This window comes from Sebastes fasciatus, chromosome 1 (genome assembly GCF_043250625.1).
Source record: "Sebastes fasciatus isolate fSebFas1 chromosome 1, fSebFas1.pri, whole genome shotgun sequence".
In the NCBI taxonomy this organism is placed as follows: domain Eukaryota; kingdom Metazoa; phylum Chordata; class Actinopteri; order Perciformes; family Sebastidae; genus Sebastes; species Sebastes fasciatus.
Window position 1 is genome coordinate 13,643,952 of NC_133795.1, and position 24,456 is coordinate 13,668,407.

At 38.8% G+C, this 24,456-nt stretch overlaps 4 protein-coding genes and 2 non-coding genes across 7 annotated transcripts; 4 read left to right on the forward strand and 2 right to left on the reverse strand.

Annotated features, from left to right (window-relative positions):
- Positions 1-428: 428 nt before the first annotated feature.
- Positions 429-4,864, reverse strand: LOC141764843 (uncharacterized). The gene is made up of 2 exons (XM_074630487.1): positions 4,555-4,864; positions 429-3,021 (listed from the first exon to the last, which is right to left on the reverse strand). The coding sequence occupies exons 1-2, from the start codon at positions 4,733-4,735 to the stop codon at positions 2,102-2,104; spliced, it is 1,101 nt and encodes a 366-aa protein (XP_074486588.1). The 5' UTR covers positions 4,736-4,864; the 3' UTR covers positions 429-2,101.
- Positions 4,865-7,404: 2,540 nt separating this feature from the next.
- On the forward strand, positions 7,405-13,342 carry gnl3 (G protein nucleolar 3). 2 transcript variants are annotated; one of them, XM_074630501.1, is made up of 15 exons: positions 7,405-7,543; positions 7,751-7,809; positions 8,857-8,997; positions 9,106-9,225; positions 9,308-9,388; positions 9,480-9,615; positions 9,748-9,851; positions 10,238-10,391; positions 10,608-10,695; positions 10,930-11,107; positions 11,239-11,381; positions 11,565-11,701; positions 12,244-12,371; positions 12,607-12,679; positions 12,759-13,342. In XM_074630501.1, exons 1-15 carry the CDS (start codon positions 7,531-7,533, stop codon positions 12,857-12,859), a joined length of 1,656 nt encoding a protein of 551 aa, XP_074486602.1. In that variant the 5' UTR covers positions 7,405-7,530; the 3' UTR covers positions 12,860-13,342. The 2 variants fall into 2 exon arrangements, with proteins under 2 accessions (XP_074486602.1, XP_074486609.1); XM_074630508.1 differs by having other exon boundaries at positions 12,768-13,342.
- On the forward strand, positions 9,946-10,082 carry LOC141780526 (small nucleolar RNA SNORA47). The gene has a single exon (XR_012596687.1). It is a non-coding gene; the product is annotated as a small nucleolar RNA SNORA47 (small nucleolar RNA).
- On the forward strand, positions 11,431-11,505 carry LOC141780513 (small nucleolar RNA SNORD19). Its single transcript, XR_012596682.1, has one exon. It is a non-coding gene; the product is annotated as a small nucleolar RNA SNORD19 (small nucleolar RNA).
- An 820-nt stretch (positions 13,343-14,162) lies between the features above and the next one.
- glt8d1 (glycosyltransferase 8 domain containing 1) lies at positions 14,163-20,611 on the reverse strand. The gene is made up of 9 exons (XM_074630521.1): positions 20,235-20,611; positions 19,082-19,180; positions 18,733-18,943; positions 18,491-18,608; positions 18,307-18,391; positions 17,088-17,200; positions 16,812-16,978; positions 16,608-16,720; positions 14,163-15,490 (listed from the first exon to the last, which is right to left on the reverse strand). The coding sequence occupies exons 1-9, from the start codon at positions 20,248-20,250 to the stop codon at positions 15,306-15,308; spliced, it is 1,107 nt and encodes a 368-aa protein (XP_074486622.1). The 5' UTR covers positions 20,251-20,611; the 3' UTR covers positions 14,163-15,305.
- A 1,198-nt stretch (positions 20,612-21,809) lies between these two features.
- On the forward strand, positions 21,810-24,391 carry spcs1 (signal peptidase complex subunit 1). Its single transcript, XM_074630553.1, has 4 exons — positions 21,810-21,967; positions 23,594-23,653; positions 23,758-23,844; positions 24,098-24,391. Exons 1-4 carry the CDS (start codon positions 21,932-21,934, stop codon positions 24,221-24,223), a joined length of 309 nt encoding a protein of 102 aa, XP_074486654.1. The 5' UTR covers positions 21,810-21,931; the 3' UTR covers positions 24,224-24,391.
- Positions 24,392-24,456: the final 65 nt, after the last annotated feature.

Below are 24,456 nucleotides of genomic sequence, written 5' to 3' on the forward strand. Positions count from 1 at the left end.
GCTGGTTAAAAAAACACTGGACTTTTGCACAGGAGGTCGGCGTGTGAAACCAGAGGTCAACGTCGATTTATTTGTCACGTAAGTTACGTACTTAAGTTATGCCACTTCTGGAGTTATTTTAAGCCAAACCACAATATTTTCCTAAGCCCAACTAAATAGTTTTGTTGCCTAAACATAAGAAAGTTGTTTCCTGTGAAGATGGAAGTTTATTTTGAAAAGACTGTATGAAACGAGTGGAAATTGACACGTGTTGCTGGACATTTGTAGGAAAACACACAAAAGAGGAATAACTTTTTTTTGTAAGATATCATACAAACCGTTGTATGAGAATACGTTGAGTACGTAGCTAGCACTGATCATCAGCATCATTTCATGTTAGATTCTTAAAAATTAGCTCAGCTTGCATATAATACAAGACAACTACAATGGATACTCAATTACTACTTTATTAAAAAATAACATTTAATACGCAATGGTACAACACTGTACATTAGAGTGTGTGTGTGCAGTGGGAGCAAAGGTGTCCCAGAGAAGACTGTGAGTGAAGGGCTGCTGGTCAACTGTGAGGACGTGCTGTCGTTGTCTCATGCTGCATTCATCACGTATTGGAGGGTTCGCTGGTATGCATCCCAGAGCAACAACTGAGCTCTGACACACTCTGAAGGTATATTTTATTTAGTTGTTACAGGACGCTCAGGCGCAAATTGTTATTTCCATGTTTTGAATTGTTATTGTTGTGTTTATTTCTGCTACAAGCAGGGACAAATTGCATGAGAAAACTCTCAAACCCTGAGTTTCTGACTTAATAATAGCTGTTTCAAGTCAGACGTTAGCATTTCTGGTGTATGCCCTCATGTTATGAATGCAGCATTAGTCCTGAGAGGAGAAAGGTGACTGTACTGTTCAGGGGGTCAGTCCAAGATGGGCAGAGGAAGTACCTGATTCCATGAAAAAACAACCATCACCTCTGAAAATCAACCACAACGGAGGCCACTCCAAAAATACCTCACATGTGAATGACAATTGTGGTGGAAACACAGGTGAACATGAATCTTTGCAGACTGAGACCCCTGAAAAACCACAGAGAGGTTCAGCTAATACTGTACGGCCCTATTATAGAGTGAATTTCTGCACCATCTTTAGAAAGATGCCATAGTGCATGTCATTAAAAAAAAGACACCACAGAATTGCAAAAGTAATGGTAGATCGAGACTAGTGGTTTTTACAGAATATCACATTATTTCACAAAATAGTGGAGCAGTCTCACAATAGATTGATCCATATTTCAATGGACGACATGAAGCACTGACGATGTGAGATGGCAGTATTTAGCTCTGCAACAATGTAACAGCACTAAGAAGAAAAAAGATGTTAAAATAAAGACTAAAATGGAGATAAGCGCTGGGTCAGACTTCTCCTTGTTAAGCCAACAGTTAACGGGTGCATCTCAGTGGCTTTGTGTTCATCTAAATTGTGTCATCGTTTAATTGCTACATACAAAACTGGCAGTGTTACTATCAGATGACACACAGGCTTCATTTGTCATGCCATCAATTCTCCAATTAATTGAGAAAATGGAGATCATTTCATGCACTGCCTCGTAATTTTAGTTCCTAAAATAATGATCATACGATAGATGTCAAGTCTGCAGATTTTAAACTCAAGTGTAAACTGATGGATATGAAGTGACTGGTTGATAAAAAGCCGTGACCGTGTTGAACATTGTTGCATTTCTTAATGCATCTCAGTTTCAAGGCATGTGTGGAAGACTTCATCATGCTAATTATATGACTAAGAAAAGGCTAGATAATTCAGAAAGGCTAGCTAATAACTCAAATTGTGTCTTTGAGATTTAATACTCAGTGACAAGTACAAAATTAAGTAAATGACATACTAAACTGGCTAATACAAATTCTATTGAGGGACTATGGCGTGGAGAAGTGTTAGGTTAGATAAGAAACTTTCTCTAAGAGTTGCAGAATCCCTAGTTCTTGGAAAGTAGGAAGAAAAAAAGCCTTGTTTTAATGGCAGCGATTTTAGCTTTTTGTAGGAAAGTCTCCCTCATCAACATGATTCACAAACTGGGTTGTTGACACTTGCATCATTGCCCTGAGAAATATGTTCCCTCGCGGCTATGGGTCTGGAGATGCCTTTTGATTTTGTCAGAGCGGCTGAAGCATTTGCCACAAACAGGGCAACTGTATGGCTTCTCCCCAGTATGGATCCTCATGTGTACCTTCAAGTGAGCCATCTGAGTGAAGCCCTTTCCACAAATTTGGCAGCGAAATGGTTTTTCTCCCGTGTGGCTACGTTGGTGCTCCTGGAGTCTGCCGGAGGAGCTGCAGCATTTCCCGCATACTCCACAGCGGTACGGTTTTTCTCGAGTATGCACTTGTACGTGCACGTGCAGGTGGCCGACGTGACTAAACGCCTCGCCACAAACCTTGCAGCAAAAGGAAGACATGTGGCCTTGTAGGGGGGATTTTTGATTAGGGCAGTCCACGGCATTGGCTGCTTGGTTACGCATGTGAGAGGTCTGTCCTCTGTTAGCTCCAGTTCCATTTCCCTTAGCACCAACCATCTGTCCTCCGTTCTCCACCCCGATAATGTCAATGTTGTTCTCATTTGAGCAGTTTGGGTTGACTGGTGCGAGTGGCTGGGCGCCGCTGTTGGAGGAAGTAGAGCCTCTGTGGCCTCCTCCACTCTCCACCTTCACATGCCTCGAGGAGCCTCGCGATGCAGGATCCCTCTCTCTGTTCTCCACACCTTGACTCTGGGGGAGGTTGGACGTGTGGGGGGCTTCCTGGGGATATTCATTTCCAACGCGCGGGGGAGTGAACATATTCTCTGGTGTGCTGCAAGAGCCATGGCCGCGGAGCTGATCGTCTCCCTGGTTGGCCCGGAGATCTCTTTTATCCTTAATCTGAATAGGGATGCGCTCTTCATGCCCCATGCTGGGACTCCACTCACGGCGTGGATGCTCGCCATCCTCCTCATCCAACAGCGCCATGGACGGACGATCTGAGAACACAGGAGGAAGAGGTTCAGATGAAAATATTAACTTCAGTGCAAACACAATGTGAGTGTGAATGGTTGTCTATCTCCATGTGTCAGCTCTGGGATAGTCTGGCGACCTGTCCATGGTGCACCCCGCCTTCGCCCAATGTCAGCTGGGATCGGCTTCAGCCCCCCCCCCACAACCCTGAATAGAATAAGCGGTTACAGATAATGGATGAATGAATGGATGCTGCAAATACAACTGTGTCCATGGCACAGTGCAACGCTAGTTGAGCTACTTCGCACTTGCAGTTCATAAAATTTCATAGTTATGATGGTTGTATTTAAATATCAAAATAGACTTGGTCCTCAACTTAGTTGTAGCTAAACCCAAGGGGAAGAAGAGGTGGTAATTCACCCAAATCCTGACACAGCTTGTTTCATGATCAATTTGATTACAAAATAATGGCCTAAAGAAATAGACTCTCTCATTTAATGTAGTTAACTCTGCTATAAAGCAGTCTAACAGTATATAATACTGTATGTGATGCCTACATAAAGTATTCACTCCCTTGATCTTTTAAGTGTTGTATACCATTAATTCAGAGTAACTGGGATTGACTGTCAAATAAAAGACTGTCAAGTGAAAGTGTATTTAAAAAAATCTCTACAAATGGATTTAAATTAAGAGTATTAAACTTATAATAAACAATGAGACCTTTGGCAACAGTCTGCCTAACATTGCTCTATGTGGAGTTTTATAATTGGTGTCAACAAACACTTTGACACAACAAGTGAATAATGTATAATCCGTCTTGTATCTGTCAAATAAGTCGTGAATAAGTACATTAACTACGTCAAAACACACAGTAGTATACAGATTTACATTAAGAGTATTCAACTTATAATAAATAATGGCACCTTTGGCAACAGTCTGCAAACAGCCTAACTATGTGGAGAGGGAGTTTTAAAATTGGAGTAAACAAACACTGTGACACAACAAGTGAATAGTGTATACCCACGGTCAAATAAGTGGTGAATAAGTACATTAACTGAGTCAAAACACACAATAGTATACAGATATAGCTACATGCTAGTCGGCTAAACTAGCTGCTCGGCTAACGAACAAAGGTTGCTAACGCGCTAGCCGCTCCATAACAACAGCAGCTAAAGTCACCTAGCTCGCTAGCGGCTAAAGTTAACTAGTTTAGAAGTGAGGGAACATTACTGTGAGACTGTATGTTGTGTTATGAGATTTGTTACGGGACGTTATTGTTGTTATTTTACACCCCAAAGCCACCACACAGACCCGGCAGACAGCACGTAAAAAGGGGCGCAACTGCAAACCGTTAGCACCGTTAGCTTCCAGTTAGCTTTGAGTTAGCTTCGAGTTAGCTTTGAGTTAGCTTTGAGTTAGCTTTGAGTTAGCTTTGAGTTAGCTTCGAGTTAGCTTCGAGTTAGCTTCGAGTTAGCTTTGAGTTAGCTTTGAGTTAGCTTTGAGTTAGCTTCCAGTTAGCTTTGAGTTAGCTTTGTGCTAGCTAGCCGTTAGCTGCTAACCTGGCCATATCTCGATCCCCGCGTCTCGCAGCCTCCGTCTCAGATGGTCGTTCTCCCGCTCCCGGATCGCTATCTCCTCCTGGTACTCCAGGATCGTGTCCTCCACGGACTTGTAGATCTCCTGCGCTGCGAGCATGAGCCGCTCAGTCAGGAAGACGTTTAGAAACTGCAGTTTGGTCATGTTTTCTTCTTGGGGGTTGTTGGTTGTCGCACCGGAGGAGCTCTTCTTCTTGCTATCTTCCAAAATGGACCAAAAAAAAAGATGCTCGACCCAAATCACGTGACCCGGAGTTATGTCTTCTTCTTCTACATCGGTCCCCAAAGATTTCCTGGGTCACAGAATATGAGGGGTCACAGATAATAGTGTCACACCTGTGACAGAACAACAACATACTCTAATGTTGTGAAAGTACCAGAGTGTTTTTATGCTAATCCAGAGTCCTAGTTGTGTGAATATATGACCCCAAATTCTTTATTCATAAGGAAAATTGTTAAAGACCCCACCCATCTTCCTGTGCTATCATAATGAAACTCAACTCTATATTAAGTACCTGAAATTAATGAACAATTCTTTTATTTTTATTTATTTTTATTTATTTAACCAGGTTAGTCCCATTGAGATTAAGAACCTCTTTTCCAAGCGAGACCTGGCAAAGACGTTCAGCAGCAAGAACACAAAGTTGCAGACACAGACACAAATAGAGATAAAATACAATTCACAAACACTAAATGCACTAAAATTTGCTTTAAAAGAGAACTATCTAAAGACAAATGGGGGCACAAAAAGGAACTTTTCTGGGAGTCAGCTGTACAACAAGGGGTCTAAAAACATTGGCATGCCATAGAGTCTGCTTCTAAAGCCTTAATTTTAGATTTGAAAATATTTAATTATACCAGCTCCTTGATTTTTAGGTCATTTTGGAGCAAATTCCAGGCTGAGGGTGCAGAATATGCAAAAGCCCTTTCCCCAATTTTTGTCCGAGCTTTTGGGACAGAGAGCACAAATCAAAATATGCCAAAGATCTCTTAATGTTACTTGAAAATTATCTGACCCTACAACTAACTATCACTTAATCCCTTTTTTAACTTTGTTTTATTCATGCCATGCTTATTATTTATTTATTTATTTATTTATTTATTTATTTATTTATTTATTTATTTATTTATTTATTTATCTTATTGTCTGTGTAAATGTTTTATGTCTATTGTCTGCTCAGTTTTGAGGATGATAACTTTGTTATTGAAATGATTTTGCCTCACTGTTTGTTAATTCATTCATCTTGTGAATAAATAAATAAATAAAAAAGACTATGTTTTGACTATGTTTGTCATGTGGATACAAATGGTACTTTAACATCAATGGTACTGTATTAACCTGTGTCTAACAACTAAATATCTATTTTATGATTGTCAACACACATTAAGAAGAACATTAAGGACTATTTTGACACTCAAACCAATCATTGAATTAAGCTGGAAGCCAAGGATGTAATATTATACTATGAAACCAAAACAGAAATTTTATTTATTAAATGTATTGGATTTGTTTTCAGAATTGAACTTAGAGAGTAGTATGAGTCTATCTAAATTATAAACAATAAGAAATGTGTTCATATACTTAATTTGTTAGAGGATTTTCTTTTAATGTTTTTTTTTGAGAAATGGGATTTATTTCCTATCCTCTCTGCATAATTCATATGTCTTTTTTCCTTTCTTTCTTTTTCTTTTTCTTATATTATTTTGTCTTTTAGAGTTACCGATAATTATTATATGTCCTGATACAATGGTGAATGTCTATGGACTTATGCCTGGTTTGATATCCGTATCTAAGTAAGACATTGTAATTGACGATTTCCACAATAAGAGTTGTGAGGGGGATGTGAAGATGGCAAAATCTGGAGGACTGGCTTGCACTTGATTAAATAAGTTAATTAAAAAGTAAGACTTTTAAATAATATTTTTTTATAAATAGTTAAAATGATCCCTTCTTACAGGAAGTATTTTTTTTTAAATACTTTATTTCAAAAGTTCAATACAGTAGATTCATAAAAAAAATCAGATTTGTCATTACAATTCTGCAAATATATTTTATGGTATAAAAATAAATATAAAAATAAAATAAATTATACAACAAATAAAATGTAAGGAAAAGAAAAGATGAAAAATAAATAAACAAAATAATAAAAACAAGCAAAAAAAAACAATCGGGGTCTGTTTACATCAATTTGAAATGTCTAAACAATCTAAAAGTTTGTGCCAATTTAGAATTTTAGAGTTTTCAATCATAGTCAAGAAGTTTTTATTTTAAATTACTTTCTGTTGTTTGTTTTTTTTCTTCTTCTTGTTTGTTTGTTTTTTTTCTTTTCTTTTTCTGTAGCTGCTTGCCAATTTTGTATTGATTAGTACATGGACATTTGTGATTATATTCTTTTACTTTATTGGTGATCTATCAATTTCTAACCCCACCCTATATAATTATGCTTAAATACCAATACAAAATTGATCACAAAAAAAAATAGAAAATGATAAAAAAAAAGCATAAAGTACTCCCATCATGGATGTATGACTCCCATGAGTACAATTTAGAATTTTAAAATTTTGAGTTTTCAATCATAGTCAAATATATTTTACAGTATTAAATTAAATATAAAAATAAAATAAATTATACAACAAATAAAATGTAAGGAAAGGAAAAGATAAAAATTCTAATTTAATTTTTTTTTTTTTTTAATTTAGAATTTTAAAGTTTTCAATCATAGTCAAATATGTTTCAAAATCAGTATCTTTAAAAATAGAAAAGGGTATAAAAAAAAGAAGAAAAAAAAGCATAAAGCATAAAGTACTCTCATGAGTACTCCAGCTCGGCAGGCGGCGAAACTACTTCCGACAAAAGCGGAAATGACGATAAGTCAAAGTTGCACTTCACTCCACGTGTGAGAGCAGTAGAGCCCACATTGGCAGGTCCGCAGCTCCACCATGAAGCGACCAAGTAAGTCCGCACTGATAGGCGATATTACATTAATATGCGAGCTCATAAATAACATTTTAATGCTTAACTGGTTGGTTAATCCTCCTAGCTAATACACTATAACAGTATAAATCTGTAAAACAGCCGTTTCTGTCTGCTTTAGCTTCGTGTCTAGCTCACTAACGTTAACTATTCAACCATTAAACTGATTTATCTTTTTGTTTTCAGAGTTAAAGAAAGCGAGTAAGAAGCTCACATGCTCCAAAAAATATAAAATACAGAAGAAGGTAGGTGTTTTACTTTTTCATTACTTTAAAGATAAACGTTTAACTACAGCTTTTTGGACCATGAGGCCTGTGTGAACGGGAGAGGACTGCTAACCTTACTGCTACTACAACTTCTAACCCGACTAGTCCAGAGGTCTCTAGCAACATGCGGCTCTTTAGCTCCTCTCCAGAGGCTCCCTGTGGATTTATTAAAAACATGAGTGGAAATGAATAACTGTTTTTTTTTTTTCGGTTTTTTTCACATTTTCATTTTTATTTATCATTGTTGTAGGTCTAATGTACGACGATACGACAGAGTATCGGGGCCACATTGAGGGCAAAAAATAAATCTGAGATTACGAGAATAAAGTCATATTACGAGAATAAAGTCAAAGGTTTACGACTTTTTTTCTCCTAAATGTTTCTCCTAAAGTTATGATAGGTATATTTAGTATTAGGGCCACATTGAGAAAAAAAAATATATTATAATATTTTTTAGAGCTTCTCTTACCGGATGAGCATAACGTTTTTGTTTTTTTAATTACTTTATTTCAAAAGTTCAATACAGTCGATTCATAAAGAAATTCAAATTTTTCATTACAATTCTGAAAATATATTTTACAGTATAAAAATAAAATAAATTATACAACAAATAAAATGTAAATAAAGTTATGACTATTCTCGGAATATTACGACTTTTTTCTCGTAATATGACTTTATTCTTGTAATATTACAACTTTTTTCCTGTAAAATTATGACTATTCTCGTAATATTACGATTTTTTTTCTCGTAAAGTTATGACTTTATTCTCATAATATTACGACTTTTTCTTGTAAAGTTGTGATATTATTCTCGTAATATTATGACTTTTTTTCTTCTAAAGTTATGACTTTATTCTGTAAATATAAGATTTTTCCCCCTCAATGTGACCTCAAATGTTTTGTGGCTCCGGACAGATTGTTCCTTTTTTGTTTTTTACCTAAAATGGCTCTTTTGATAGTAAAGGTTGCTGACCCCTGGACTAGCTAAACAAGGAATTGAGTTACATGTTGCTGTTAATGTGTTTAGGTCCGGGATCACACCAGAAAGCTAAGAAAAGAGTTAAAGAAGAAAGGAGTGAGCAAACGACCGAAGAAGGATCCCGGCGTGCCCAGCAGTGCTCCCTTCAGAGAGGAGGTCCTCAGGGAGGCAGAGCAGAGGAGACAGCAGGTTAGCTTCATGCAGTTTATCACAACTACCTTCTTTACACATGTAGTGTCACTTTTCAGATGTGTTGGACCTGCTGTTAAACTCATTGAACATGTTTTTGTCTCACAGATTGAAGAAGAAAAAGAGCGGAAGAGAACAGCTAAAAAAGTTGAGCGAGCCCATAAGAGGAAAAAGGAGAAGGATGGCTCAAATAAAGAAACAGAACCCAAGGCCAAGAAGGCTCAGAAGGTAAAAGACACCAAAACACTAAAATAATCAGTTTAGAGTTTTATCACTATACTGTTCACTAACTTTTATGTTGTTTCCATAGGATGTGGTTGAAACACAGTCAGAGAAACCGCCTGCCCCCGACAAGAACTCAAAACAGTACCTTTGCTCTGAATTAAATAAGGTAAAACTTCCCAATCCCAGTCAGTGTTTTACTGTAGACAAGGAGCGAATTTCACACTATAATATTAAGCCTGATCTTTTACTTTTTTCAGGTAATTGATGCATCTGATGTAGTAATAGAAGTCCTCGATGCTCGTGATCCACTGGGATGCAGGTGTCCACAGCTGGAGGAGGCGGTGCTGCAGAGGGAAGGCAACAAGAAGCTGCTTTTGCTTTTAAACAAAATAGGTAAATGGACATGAGTCGCTGCCGTGTTAATTTATAGTCAAGTACACACACTGAAGAGCAGGTTTGTGGTCTGTCGTGAATTTGATTGAGCTTGTCGGGACTCTAAATGTTGTTTGATATTCTGTGTCGTAGATCTGGTACCAAAAGAAAATGTGGAGAGGTGGATACAGTGCTTACAACAGGAGTTTCCAGTTGTGGCGTTCAAAGCATCAATGCAGATCAAGGACAAAACAGTGGTAGGAGGTGCATTTTACACGTCAGTGATCAAAAACATGTGTTTGGATTGTCTTATTACTAAGAACAAACTTGTTTTTATACATGGTTGTGATGTGGAGGACTGAGAAGGTTGAGCGGCTTCTGCTGTGCTGTTATAACTGGTTATAGCCTCCAAGAGTAACACGCAAACTACTCAATTAAGTGGCTCTGTCAGTCGCAGAGCTGATGTGTAGTGTGTTTGTGAACAAAATAAGTACTTTCCTTTTATACATATATTTTCTAATATGTGCATGCTGTATTATTTAGACAGAGCTTCAGCCACTTTAAATGCAAACCTTAACACCCAGTGTTTATTTGTGGATGATACTTAAAAGTAATTTAACTCGTCTGGTTGTGTCTTCATCAGCAAGCCAAGAAGCAGAGCAGGATAGTGGCCTCCAATGAAGTGCTGGACAGATCCAGAGCAGCCGCATGCTTCGGAAACAACTCTCTCACTGAGCTCCTTACAAACTTTGCTGATACCAGACAGAATGAAGCGTCACTCAAAGTGGGTGTTGTTGGTAAGCACAGGTTTTTCCCCTTTTGTTTGACATTGTATTATATCAGTTGTGAATTTAGATGGAGTATTGAGTTCTATGAGGAATTTAAATCCTTTCTCATGCAGCTCTGCGGTATAGATATACTGCATTGATTTTTGGTCGTGTTCATTTCTTTGAATTTGCTCAAAGTACGGAATCTGAATACTCATCTTTGATGCAATCTCCTTTCACCCTCAGGTTTTCCTAATGTAGGGAAAAGCAGTCTTGTCAACAGTATGAAGGGGATCCTTGCGTGCAATGCCGGCGTCAAGAGAGGCATCACAAAGTGAGTGATGAATAAGCTTAAAAATGCTCTAAACAGTTATAGCATTTTCTCTGGGATCAATATCCCAGTGTGCATATTGAGCAGAATTGCCAATTACAAATTGGAATCATTATGTGCATTACTGTGGGATTATGATCAAATTATCTGAGGTTGCAATTAACATATTTCTTAGGCCTCCTTTTTTGTAGCTTATCCCAATAGCCAATATAATGTTACCCGTTACCACCCACTCAGATCCATGCAGGAGGTCCACATCCTGAAAAACGTGAAGCTAATAGACAGCCCTGGAGTCGTTGCGTCACCGTCCAACCCACCAGCCTCCATGGCTCTGAGGAGCCTGCAGGTGGAGGAGGGCCAGGACAGCGTGCAGGAGGCCGTCAGGACTGTGCTCAAACAGTGTGACCACAGTCAGGTAGGAGGAGTAACCATCACAGGAGAGATGTTTTGAGTAATGTGTCAACAGGTTAGATGGATTCAGGTGTTCTCTTGTAGATTTAAAGTGATTTTTAAATAATTTCAGGTCATGTGTTCTCGTGGTTTCAGATCATGCTTCAGTATAATATCCCCGACTTCAGAAACTCTCTGGAGTTTTTAGCCTTGTTCGCCAAAAAGCGTGGATATCTGCAGAAGGGTGGAGTCCCTAACTCGGAGCAGGCAGCCACAGCGTTCCTCGCTGACTGGACAGGGTGAGTGTTGGTATGAATACAAAGGGTGGGCGGCTAGAGCGCATCAGTGTGGAAATGAGGACAAAAAACGCAAGTCTCGATTTCATATGAAGACTAATAATCCAACTCTGATCTCAACACTGCCAGGATAACTGCAAATATGTAAATTCATAAAGTAGATCTAACAGAAGTGTGTCTCCTCAGGGCCAAGATAAGCTACCACTGCAAGGCACCAGAGAACCATGGCATTTCTGCCTACATGTCTGATGCTGTTGTCGCCGAGATGCAGAACGGCTGGGATCTAAACCATTTGAAAGCGGGCAACGAGGAAACTCTGAAAGGTACTGAACAGCAATTTGGTGTAAAGTTTGCATTCCCCCTTTTTGCAAGTGTTGGAGAGTGCATGGCTTAAGTTAGCACTGAAGGTCAGTCCGCTATATCAGCTGATTTTCTTCACATATGGTGTAAAGAGCAACATGGCCTCATGGAGCCACTAATTGGCTTTTAAAGCCCAGACACACCGAACCGAAATCAGAACTAGCGGCGATGAAGGCAGACATGTGACTTTGTCTTAGCCGACAAGTTAAACTTGAATACACCGCAAAGACTACAGTCGACGGCCTGTTAGCACGTACATTCTGCGCCTGCGTGACATGAAGTAACTCTCCATACCAGCAGGCAGCGGTAGTCTGTATTCGTCATTCAAAAAGGGAAACCGGAAGACCGAGGATGGTGGATATACAAGCTGCTATGATACGTACATGAAACAAGTGTTTGCCGACCATTTTCACTCACCACTTGGCTTCATTCCAGATGGTCATGTCGTTGTGAAACTATCCGTGTATCTTTCTGTGTTGCTTTTTAAACAACTTTTGTTTTTTAGGTGTTAAATTCCCGATCCGGTCCAGCAGTATAGGCTTCATCTCTAAAGGGCCGACTGCAGGCCTGCTGAGCATCTCTGAAGAAAAACCTGCAGCTCCAGCAGCAGAGAGAGAAGCAGAGCAGAATGAGGTAACTATAGATGTAATTGTTTCTTTTGGAAAACTGCCAGATAATACGGCTGCTTCAAATAATGCTGGCAGTCTGGCCTCCTGGAAATGAGGACAAAAACGCAAGTCTCGATTTGTTTATGAAGACTTCTAATCCAACTCTGATCCTGCTGGCTGGACCTCTCTCAGTGGAATCACTCTGTGTATCTGGAGGATTGTTGGACTTTAAATAGTTGCAACATCTGCTTTTCTTACAGCCTGAACAAACCGCTGATGAGGCAAATGAAACAGAAGAAGCACCAGAGAAACCACAGAAGGAGGCACTCAAAAGTAAGTTCTCTTTTAATTGAGTTATTACTAAAATCTCCACCTATTAGGACTTATTTTGACATCTCGTCTTGTCTTCCAGAACAACCAGGACATGTGCAGTTCCTGTCTGTCCCCATTGACATCAGCCACTCTGCAGCGAAAACAGATGACGCCTATGACTTCAACTCACATTTTAAATGAGCTTTGCCTTCTTTGTCTGGAGGACATGCAGAACTGGAGTTGTCAGCATACACAAACATGCTGACGTAAAGAATCGCTGTTGTGACGGGCAAAGTTGGTTCAGAATCGCAGTTTGAAAGGCACTGCCTAGTTGAGTGGTTACAGGCGAGTCGGTGGTGTTTGTGCCCTTCCTTCAAACTCTGAATCTGGAAGACAGTGAGACAGTTTCCAGACAAGGACTGACCTTTATCCTAGACAACATTTTTCAGTCGATAACTCAATCAAATGTTGTTTGTCTAGGACTAATCCCTGCCTAGAAAATGGACCTCATCTATCAAGTGGTCATGTACTGTATATATCCACTGACTTCTTCCAAATGTTGGTGAAAAATCACCTGTTTTAAATGTCCAGAGGTCATTTGTAATATTTTGTGTTCATGCAGAATGCTGTATATAGACGACTATACGTACTATAAATGTAATAAAACCCTCTACAAAGCCTAAATCTATTCTCACTGTATTTTTCCAAAACCATGAACTACACATAACTGTAGCAAACGTTTAACTAGATTTTCTTTGCTTGTGGCTCTTGATTATTTTTTAACATAATCTTCATTAGGGGCCAAACAAGAATGCTGGCTTGTAAACCACTTTTTATATTTTCAAACATACCGAGGCATCCCAAAGGATAATCATATCATTGGTAATCAAGTCATCCTGTGTACATTGCCTTGTCACCAGTGCTTGCTTTACATATTATGGCACCATCTTGTGGTGAAATGCATCAATCCAGCCAGAAGAACAAACCAAATTCCAATTCAAACATTTTGAATGCTGTTGAGAAAATGTAAATTTGTTCACTCTTCAGATTTGAGTAGCTGCCCCAAAGTCCATGATAACTTGATGTCTCCTTGTTGAAATGTGAAGCATAAACACACTATTGCCACATGGACTGAATGATGAGCTAGACTTGAGATGTTTCCTTATAAGTTAAGTTCAACTGTTATTTAGTTTCTGTTGGAAATTAAATGCAAATTTGATTTTTGGTTTATTCTTTTGGCTTGATTGATGTATTTTAATTTAACCACACAGTGGTGCCATAACATGTAAAGCAGACTGATGAGACTGAGTGATGAGACTGTCCTATAGGATGCCTTGACCCAGCATTCGTGATTGAACCCTGATGAAGATGCATGTCGAAACGTTGGGCTTTTCACAAACAGAAATTGATGAAATGAACAAGTCTGTGTCCTCCTTCTTTAACCAAATCTTCAAACATAACCAGGTTCATTACAGATAACTGGAAAATAAAATGACAAGATATATAAATGATAAAACCGTAACTTTTATTTCATGTACTTTACAAAGGATGACAAATATTTACACCAGCAAGGCGAATGCTTTTTTCCAATGAGTATAAAAACCCTGACTGAAGGGATATAAAGCATAAGAATATTGTGCAAACATTATGTTCTTCAATTTCTACAGAGGGGCAGTTTGCTTAGTGGTCTCCTGCATATAAAGTCAATAAAAACCACAGTAACAGTTCAGCATGAGAGGCAGTACATTAGTGTTCATTTATGGCATCGTTATAACTGATAGGTGGGACAAATCAAAGTGGCAGCGCATCATTAACTGTAGCTGCACTGAATTAACAATTCATATTGTGAAAATGACTTTCAGGAATTATAGAGGAAGAGGGAGTTGAGCAACATGTTTTTTGTAATGGAAATGCTGCACTGTTAAAAAGATCTGATAAATAAATGTATGTGCAATTAAGTATAAAACTTTTCCACAGGAAATACTGAATTGAGGTAATGACATGAGGCATCTGCATGGCGAATATGATTACAATTCAGACTGAAGGGATAACTGAGTGGAACTTGTTTAAACTGGGACTGACGTAACTGAATAAACTCCTCTAGTATGCAAATAAATCAGTCAGTATTGAGCTGCGTGTAAACATACCTATTTAAGCCACTTTGACGATGGCTTCAGTTGTGCATGGTTGTCTTGGCACGTTGTCACAAGGTATCTCATTACTGCTGACTGGGATTGATGCTTACATGTCTATTGTTATACCCTAAAAAGGTGCAACACCTCTCTAATCATGTTCAAGATGAAACGAAAACAGTCTGCTTTCCTTTCGACCTTTCAATCAGAACATTTTGAGGATCGTGGGTCAATGTAATCTCAAGGGCTTTGAGTTTCTGGACTAAAAGAAATATGGAATATTTGTGCGCTCTAAGCAATAAAAAGATGCTCTGGGTATAGAAAAAATAGATGCTTGTTGAAGGGAATGTGAGAGTACACAGGTCTACGTGTTCGGAGGATGACAGAACTCAAGTATGGGGCTGGCGAATGAAAAGACCTTACTTAGTTCCTGAGATATCGCGAGGCGTGGTGCTGCTAGCACAGGCCGGGCTCGGCTGCTCCAAAGTTCATGAAACCATTTTTTTCAGTCCAGTCTAGTTCTCCCCTGCGTGTTTTCGCACGGGATGGAATTTATCTGTGGGGTCTGGAATGAACCACTTGTCCCACACATCAGTGAAGGAGGACGTTCTCCCCCAGGGCTTGTAGTGGCCGTTCCAGTGGAGGAGTTTGGCAGCTTTCACAAACTGTGCGGAGTAGCGGTTCCCAGCTCCTGTAGTGCCTGAAAAACATCATATGATAATATGACAATGTCATACTGTCTACTGTTATCCATGGTTATATACTGTATGTGTTTGATGTAGAGCTGCAACTAACGATTATCTTCATTGTTGATTAATCAGTCAGTTATTTTCTTGATTAATCAATTAATTGTTTGATCTATAAAATGTCAGAAAATGGTAAAAAAAAATGTCGATCAGTGTTTCCCAAAGCCCAAGATGACGTCCTCAAATGTCTTATTTTATACACATCTCAAAGATATTCAGTTTACTGTCATAGAGGAGTAAAGAAACCAGAAAATATTCACATTTAAGAAGCTGGATTCAGAGAATTTACTTTTTTTTCTTAAAAAAATTACTCAAACCGATTAATCAATTATCAAAATAGTTGGCGATTTATTTAATAGTTGACAATCGATTAATCGTTGCAGCTCTAGTTTGATGAACATTTGTACATATTTCTGATATTTCTCATTTCCTATTTTTCTTATTATATATTGTAGCATTATTTACACAATTTACATGTTACATACTTCTTTATTTCTACTTTTCTTATATTTCTTTCTTGTAAAGTCCCACATTCCCAATAGTGTATTTCTGATTCGGATTGTATTTTGTGTAAAAAAAAAAACATTAAAATCATTAAAAACTTTTAAACTGAAAACTTGCATCCTCCAATAAGAAGAGAGCTCCTCAGTCAGTTGCGATTTTTATTATAAATTATACTGACTAGATGCTTTTACAGCAGAAAAATGCCTAAAAAAAACCTCCAAAAGTCTGTTAAAGGAATAATTCAACATTTTGGGAAGTTCACTTATTCGCAGTCTTGCTGAAAGTTACAAGAGAAGATCGATATCGCTGTCATATCTGTCGAAAATCTGAACCATTTCTTTAAAAACTCAATGAAAACTTCTCAAAATACTCACACAGCACAAGTATTTGGTATATACTCATATAGCCAATATTGGGATGGATACTAAGATATGTGGAAGTATCACACAAACCTTCCAGGGAAACAATAATTGGAGTTGTCTGTATGTAAAATCATTTTGATCTACAGCCAATGAGAAAAACTCACAATGTATTCTAGTTTCCTATCAGTAACTAAGCAGAACTTACCGAGGTGCCTGACGTGCCACATCGGGTCGATCGTGGAGTGACGTTTGTAGAAAACGATGAGGAGTGGGGGGGTGGTGATGCTCTCTGCCAGTGTCTTACTGTACAGATCCTCCCTGAGGAAACCAACAAATTAAGCTTAATATGAACAGAAAGAGTCCACTAGCCTCGTATTCACCCATCTTTTCACCGGTGTGAGTTACGTACTGCGTGTTAAGCTCCATCCAGTGCTCCAGCTGCCGGGTGATGTTCTGGTTCTTCCACTCGGTCAGGTTGGCGAGGATGACCCCGGGGTTGAAGGAGCACGTGTTGGCCCTCATCGCCAGCTTCTTGATAGCGTCCTTCTTGAAGTCTAGGAAACCTAAATAGTTATTCTATTGGAAAAGATTCATTATTTAATCAAATGTTACCATATTCACATTATAGAAACATTCCACATTATGATACTCTTAACATTGTTTTACATAACATGTGATGGCCCACCTGATTTCCAGCCCCTCGAACAATGCCCTTAGCAGATGCTGAATCACAGTCATCAGAAAAGGCAGCTGCGTGTCCTGGTTTGAGGTTGGTTTCATAAAGCTCCTGAATGTCCCCTGAGATCCAACAGATCAGGCAAAATCCATTAATTTATTCCCTTCCAAATAACCTGTTCTCTTACTGTTACAACATGTATAGTTTTGAGAGTTAATGAGTGCATTAGGTGCATGAAAAACTAATTTTCTGAATGACAAGTAGCTGCAAAATAGTCTTTATTAAAGGGCCAGTGTGTAGGATTTAGGTGGATCTATTAGCATAAATGGAATATAATATTCATTAATACGTTTTCATTAGTTAGAATCATTGTGTTTCCGTTAGCTTAGAATGAGCCGTTTATATCTAAATAGGGACCAAAGAGTATAGAAGCAAAGAGATGAAACTCCGGTGCTTTTATTGACAACAGCCACTGTGGACTGAAAAAGCCAATGAGTCCATGGCCATCAATGTATAAAGAGACGTCTGTAAATCACAGGATAATTTTTTTTTGTAAATCAACTTCCCAGTACGAACACTTAAAAAACCCTCATTTCAATCATTATGTCCTAAAAGTTGGAAAATGCACTAATGGCCAAATCCAGAGTTATTTTCCTCGGCATAATGAACGTGCATCAGACCAACGGGACTGCACTGCCCTGCACGTTCATATGACACATCCGGTTCTGCCAGCTTCTAGCTGTATGCGGCTGTAACAATGGATATATTGGCTGTAATTCATCCCTTTTGTTATCTTATAATACACCCATGGGCTGTATGCTGTAAGCCTGTGACATGGTGGATGTATTAACGTATCTGTTCCAAAACAACCGGCTATCGGCCAGTAGTTAGTGGCGCTAGTAGCATGACATAAACAGAATTAACACGTCGTAGGGCAAACGCACAGGACACAAACTCTTATACATCCAGAGTCTGTGGTCTAGCCACCCTCTGAATTTCGTTGCTCATAACGTAGGCAAGGCGAAGATCCTGAAAGATACCACGGCTTCACCACGGTTTTGCACTCTGCGGCTCAGGTTTGCAGCAATCTTGGAAAGTGAGGGGTGAGTGGCGGGGTACTCAGTTGGTTGCAATCTGCAACCACATCTCTAGATGTCACTAAGTCCTACACACTGTTCCTTTAAGTTTATGACCAAGGTAATTCTCTTCCTTCATGCTGGTGTCTTACCTTGGATAATGGTATCGTCATCCAAATAGATAGCTTTCTCTGCCTCGGGTATGTATGCGGGTAGATAAAACCTGGCAAATGTCAACTGAAAAATAGAAACCAAAGTTTGCAAAAGGCGAGCATTTCTAAACAGTAACATGAATATTTCTTCTGGCCCAGTGATAAAAACATCCAGTTGTCTCACCGGTTTGAAAGATTCCAGCATCTGAGGATCTTTAGATATCTTCCCATTGAGGAGCTCAGGCTTGAAAATAACGATCCTATATTTGATATTTTTTAGGTGTGTCTTACTAAGCCACACACTGTTGGTAAAACAAGAAGAAAAGGTTATGTCAGACAACGGACATTTCACAAATTCCTCTTAGCTTACCTGAAGACAAAGAGATGTTGATGATGTTGCGAGACAGACATGCTCCATTGTCTTACTTTAGGTGATCCACCGTGTCGTTCAGGGTCACTATGGTGAACACGACATTGGCTTTACTGTTCTGGTAGACGCTGTTCATGGCAGCAACCACAGCTCCGAGTCGTTCCTCAGCAGCAGTGATGAGGACAGGGATCTCCTCTCCTTTCCTCACCGACTCTAGCCTGAGCTCCGGAGACAACTCGGATTCAAAGGGAAGAACCATCCCAGCATCTGGAAGAAGACACATTTAGGATTTCACAAATTACTTCCATGGTTTCATTTTAATTGACAACAATACACTTGATATTCTGTGGAAAGAGGTACAGAGCAGCTGTAGGCTATACTTCCCCAGCACCAAGACAAACATACCTGGGTTTTCCTTGTGTAAAATATCACTGAGGTTAAGTAGATTTCGTTGAACTATGATCAGGAAGGCCACAGCCAGCAGCAACAGGATGACCACGTTTACTGAAAGACACAATGGAGAGAGCTGATTTTAAAGATAGCTGTGGCACACGGGCCAACAGTGTCAGTGTGGGAACTGTGAAAGGCACAAATCTGTTGGGAAGTGATTTTTTTTAATTTACTTATCTTTTTCTTTTTTTGATCCTTTCCTTCTTTTTTTCCCGTATTTTTTTTCCTTTATGTTTCTATCGGATTTAATTCATTTATATGTATAAATGTAATTGTTTATGAAATTTAATTATTTAATGGTGCAGTTATATTATAAACCTCCTGAACTCTGACGTCTTCTCTGTCTGAGATGAACATGTGCAATGTAAATGTGCAATAACACGTTGGTCACTTTTGCAATGTAAATACTGTAAATCTACTGTTACGGTTATGTGCAATAACATGCTGATCAGTCTGTGCAATAATTATATGATGCTGTGCAATAATTATATAATTATCTATCGGACACTTTGTGCAATAATCTGGCAAAACTGTAATCTGGCAAAACTGTCATCTCATCAATATACATATTGTATTTTTATATTGTATTATCTTTTCTATTGCACTATCTCTCTTCTATTGTATTATCTTTTTTAGCACCTATGGGATTGTCACAATCTAATTTCGTTGTACTACACAATGACAATAAAGGGCTTGAATCTTGAATTGTTATAGGGATGGGGGAGGGGGGATATAATGTGTTTATACAATTATTTCTGTGATTTATTGGATTTTGTACAGTCAAGTCAAGTCAGCTTAAGTCAAATGTGTTTCTATAGCACATTTAAAACAACATGAGCTGACCAAAGTGCTTTACAGACATAGGCAGAGTAAAAACAGGTCAACAGTGCAGACAACAAAATCTCACACATCCACAGACAGAGACCAAGATAAAATCCATGAGTAAAAGACTGTTATAATGAGCAACAGAATACCAATAAAAAGACTTTGAGCAAAACAAAATGTAAATGTGCTGCCAGTTTGCCTCAGTATTAGTCTCCTAGTTCCTATTTATTAACTATTACTATCTAGAGATGATCACAGACATGCATCCTGCAGACTGACTCACCTCTCCTCATTGTCATGACAACGACCTCATCCGTTCCTCCAGCACGCCTGATAAAAAATAAAAATAAAAGATAAAAACTGGTAAAAAAAGAAGAAAGAAATCAAAGCTGATCTGAGTGCAGAGCAAGATGCATTAGCTGGCTAGCTATAATGAGGACTGAGGTGAACCCAGACTGCTGCTGCAGCGCTCCTCTGCACAAACACACACACAGTCTGCAAACTAGTGTCTTTTAACTGTGTGTTTATAGTCCTAAATGTAAAACATATACAGGTGAAGTCAGCTCTTAAGTGAAGAAGAGACAGGAGCAGCAGAAGTAATCTACACTAAAGCCAAACTGCCAACTCAACATCAACAAGTTTATCCGCCGTCGAAAATGAACGTAGTAATAGGTGCCCCAAGCGTTTGCCTGGTTGAAAAATTACATTAGTTTGCTGTTTCCAGCAAATAAAAAAATACTTAATTGAGTATGAATATAATTTAATGACTGGAGATAGGTGTTAAAACAAATGTTTGCTTTAACTATAATAGTTAAAAGACGCTAAACATATTGACGGGCAGTCATTTAGGCAGGCAACAACATGGCGCACTTCACCCAATCCCTATTGTTTATAGATATGTGTGAGTCTGCGCAGGCAATGCTATAGTGATGTGTCGGTCGCGCACGAACCGGCTAAAAGAGCCGGCTCTTTTAAAGGGACTATTTGTAACGTTCAGAAATGCTTGTTAACAGCGACACCTGTGGCCGTTAAGTCAACGGAAGTCAGCGTCGGGTTCGCGCTTGCTCGCTCTAAATAGACATGAACGAGCATCGCTTAAAACAGTGAGGCAACACACGTCAGCTAAAACCACAATATCACTCTATATTTCACCTGCTTGGCAGTAATGTTAGCTGACCAGACGAAGGTCTCTCCATGAATCAATGCTGATCCTAGGGTTGGCTTACGTTTCTCTTCCTGCTTCAGCCTCAGAGGCTGAAGCAGGAAGAGAAACGTTATCGTCTCCCGACTGCGCCCGGAGGGAAACACAGGCACTCGGTCGGAGATGATACCGTTTCTCGCTGCGGAGGCCCCGCCACTTCACAAGACACGGGAAACCTCTGTTGGTCTGGAGGAGCTGAAGCATTTATTTTTGCACAAACGTCCAAAACTAGATATTCTCAGAGCTAAACTAACTCTTCTGCAGTGTGTAGTAAGCGCGCATGCACGTCTAGAGGTAGAGCGAGAACGCGTGCGGCGTGTGAATGAAGACAAGCAGGCAGAGGAGGAGAGCCTCCAGCCACACGCGAGCGCGCATAGGCGAGCGCGCATAGGCGAGCACGCATGGCATCCTGACTCGCTAGATTTATACGTGTAAAAAGTTACAAACAGTCCCTTTAAGTGATATATGTGCACACATACCTATCATAGGTCAAAACAATGCTAAATTTGGCTGAATTATAAAAAGGCAGAAGTGGTAAAACGAAGAGCCTTTTGGGAGCCGAAAGAGCCGGCTCTTCTTGGTAAGCTGAGCCAAATGATCTTGCTCACTAAAAAGAGCCGGAATTCCCATCACTACAATGCTCAGGACTAACCGGAAGAAGGGGTCCTTCACAGCACGACGTAGCTTTTTTGAAACCGGAAGTCAAACTGCTTCAACCCAACTTGCAACCCTTTGAACCTGATTCTCTCCGTTTATGCTTCTTCACTTTCAGTGTAAAGATGTTGTCTATGTTCAAGTCCATTCCCTCGCACATGGTAAGAGATTAATAGCTTATAATTGGTGTGGAGCTGCAGAGTTATTCTATCTATTCATCCGTGCTAATCTATGAAGCTAACGGTGGCTAACCAGAGCAGAGATACATCAACGGCACATCTGTAACAGCTGCTGGTTAAACATTATCATACCCTTCAAAGCTATGAGTTAATCAACCATACAATGCTTCTGATCCTATGTAGGTACATATCAAACACAAGTTAACCTGTTGTCAGCTGAGTGTCTGTGAGTGGACTACAGTCGTTTAGCAACGTTACTGTTTGCAAGGCAGCTTCATCTGTAAAGCACATTTCAGCAATTCAAAGTGCTTTACTTAAACATTCAAGAACATTGCAACAAAGTGCAAAAGAACATTAAGACATAATAAAACAGTTATAAAAACATTAAAGATTACAAAATAAAAACAAGCTAAAAGTAAAATCTAGGATAGAAGGTAAAATAGAGTATAACACACAAGAGTAAAAGCTCTAGTGCAGTATATAAGATCATTATCTGGTTTAATAAAAGGCAGCAGCAAACAGGAAAGTTTGAAGCTTTCATTTAAAAGAACAGAGTTGTAGCGGTCCTGCAGGTTTCTGGGAGCTTGTTCCAAATATTAGGTGAATAAAAACTGAAAGCTGCATTTGCATGTTTAGTTGTGACTCTGGGGACACTAAGCAGACCTGATCCAGATGACCTGAAAGGTCTGGATGGTTCATAACAAAGCATAAGATCAGCAGATCAGATATGTATTTTGGTCCTAAACCATTTAGTGCTTTGTAACCCAGCAGCAGTATTTTGAAATCAATTCTCTGAGAGACAGGGAGCCAGTGTAGAGACCTCAGAGCTGGACTGATGTGATCCACTTTCTTGGTCTTAGTGAGGACTCTAAGATTAGCTTATTAGCTTGTTGTTGTACCTGATGTATCCACAGTAAGCTAATTTTTCACTACTTTAGCGTTATTTAACCTGTTTCTAACGTTAGTGTAACATTAAAAAGCTATTTGGCAACACCAAAGTTTCACCAGCTATTTATTTTTGCACAGATGCACCCACTTCCCTCCTAACCCTCCTCAATCTGTAGCTAGTTGAATTTAGAGCTGCAACGATTAATTGATTAGCTGTCAACTATTAAATTAATCACCAATTATTTTGACAGTCGATTAATCGGTTTAAGTAATTTAGAAAACAAAATATAACAATATATATAATAAGAAAAAAAGGGAATGAGAAATATAAGAAATATTTACAAATGTTCATCAAACTAGAGCTGCAACGATTAATCGTTTAGTTGTCAACTATTAAATTAATCACCAATTATTTGGATAGTCGATTAATCGGTTTAAGTATTTTTTTAAGAAAAAAAGTAAAAATTCTTTGATTCCAGCTTCTTAAATGTGAATATTGTCTGGTTTCTTTACTCCTCTATGACATTAAACTGAATATATTTGAGTTGTGGGCAAAACAAGACATTTGAGGACGTCATCCTGGGCTTTGAGAAAAATTGTCACCATTTTCTGACATTTTATAGACCAAACAACAAATTCATAAATGGAGAAATTCATTGATAACTGGTTTTGTGTTATCAATGTTGCTGAAATGATGTTTCCCTTTATCTTGTGTTACAGGATTATAAAGGCCAGAAATTGGCTGAACAGATTTTCCAAGGAATAATACTCATCTCAGCGGTAACTAACCATGACACATGAGAACCAGCAATGCAAAACATCCCTCTCGAATGCCATTACATCTCTACCTGTTGTCGGGTTCACTGATATCATTGTCTTCACAGGTGATTGGATTTGTGTATGGTCTGATCATTGAACAGTTTGGGTGGACAGTGTACATCGTCTTGGCTGGTTTTGCTGTGTCCTGTGTGGTAAGTTATTTTACATTTCTTTGTGCTTTATTTATGGGACAGGGACGATATATAGATGCGATAGATATTGTGAAATGAAGATAATAAAAATGTCTGCCATTGTACATTTTTCTGTTTATACAACGCCATAGATTACGACAATTAAACAAAATTCATCGTCATTGTTTGTAGTATACTGTGTAAATACTTCTTCTGGGGGGCCATAAACTGACAACATAATACAAATGTCTTCTCTTTCCATCCTTGACTGTAGTTGACGCTGCCTCCATGGCCAATGTTCAGAAATAATCCTCTGCCCTGGCAGCCAGTGATACCAGAGATCAGCGGGGAGCCCACCCAAAAGCCTCAGGAATCTCTCAAGAAGAAGAAGCACAAATAACTCTGAACTATCCCTGCCCGGCTGTTAATACATCCTTAATATCGGAAACTATTTTGATTTTTTTTGTCACAGTTCACAATTGGGAAGAAAACATTGTTACAGTGTTTGTCAGTCAATAATTAAATACTTATCGTAATAATAAAAATCTGATAATCTCTGTTTTATAAATGGGATGTTTCATTTGTATTTAGAATTGGGGTTTGTATACAGGACTTATGTTATTGTGCACAAAG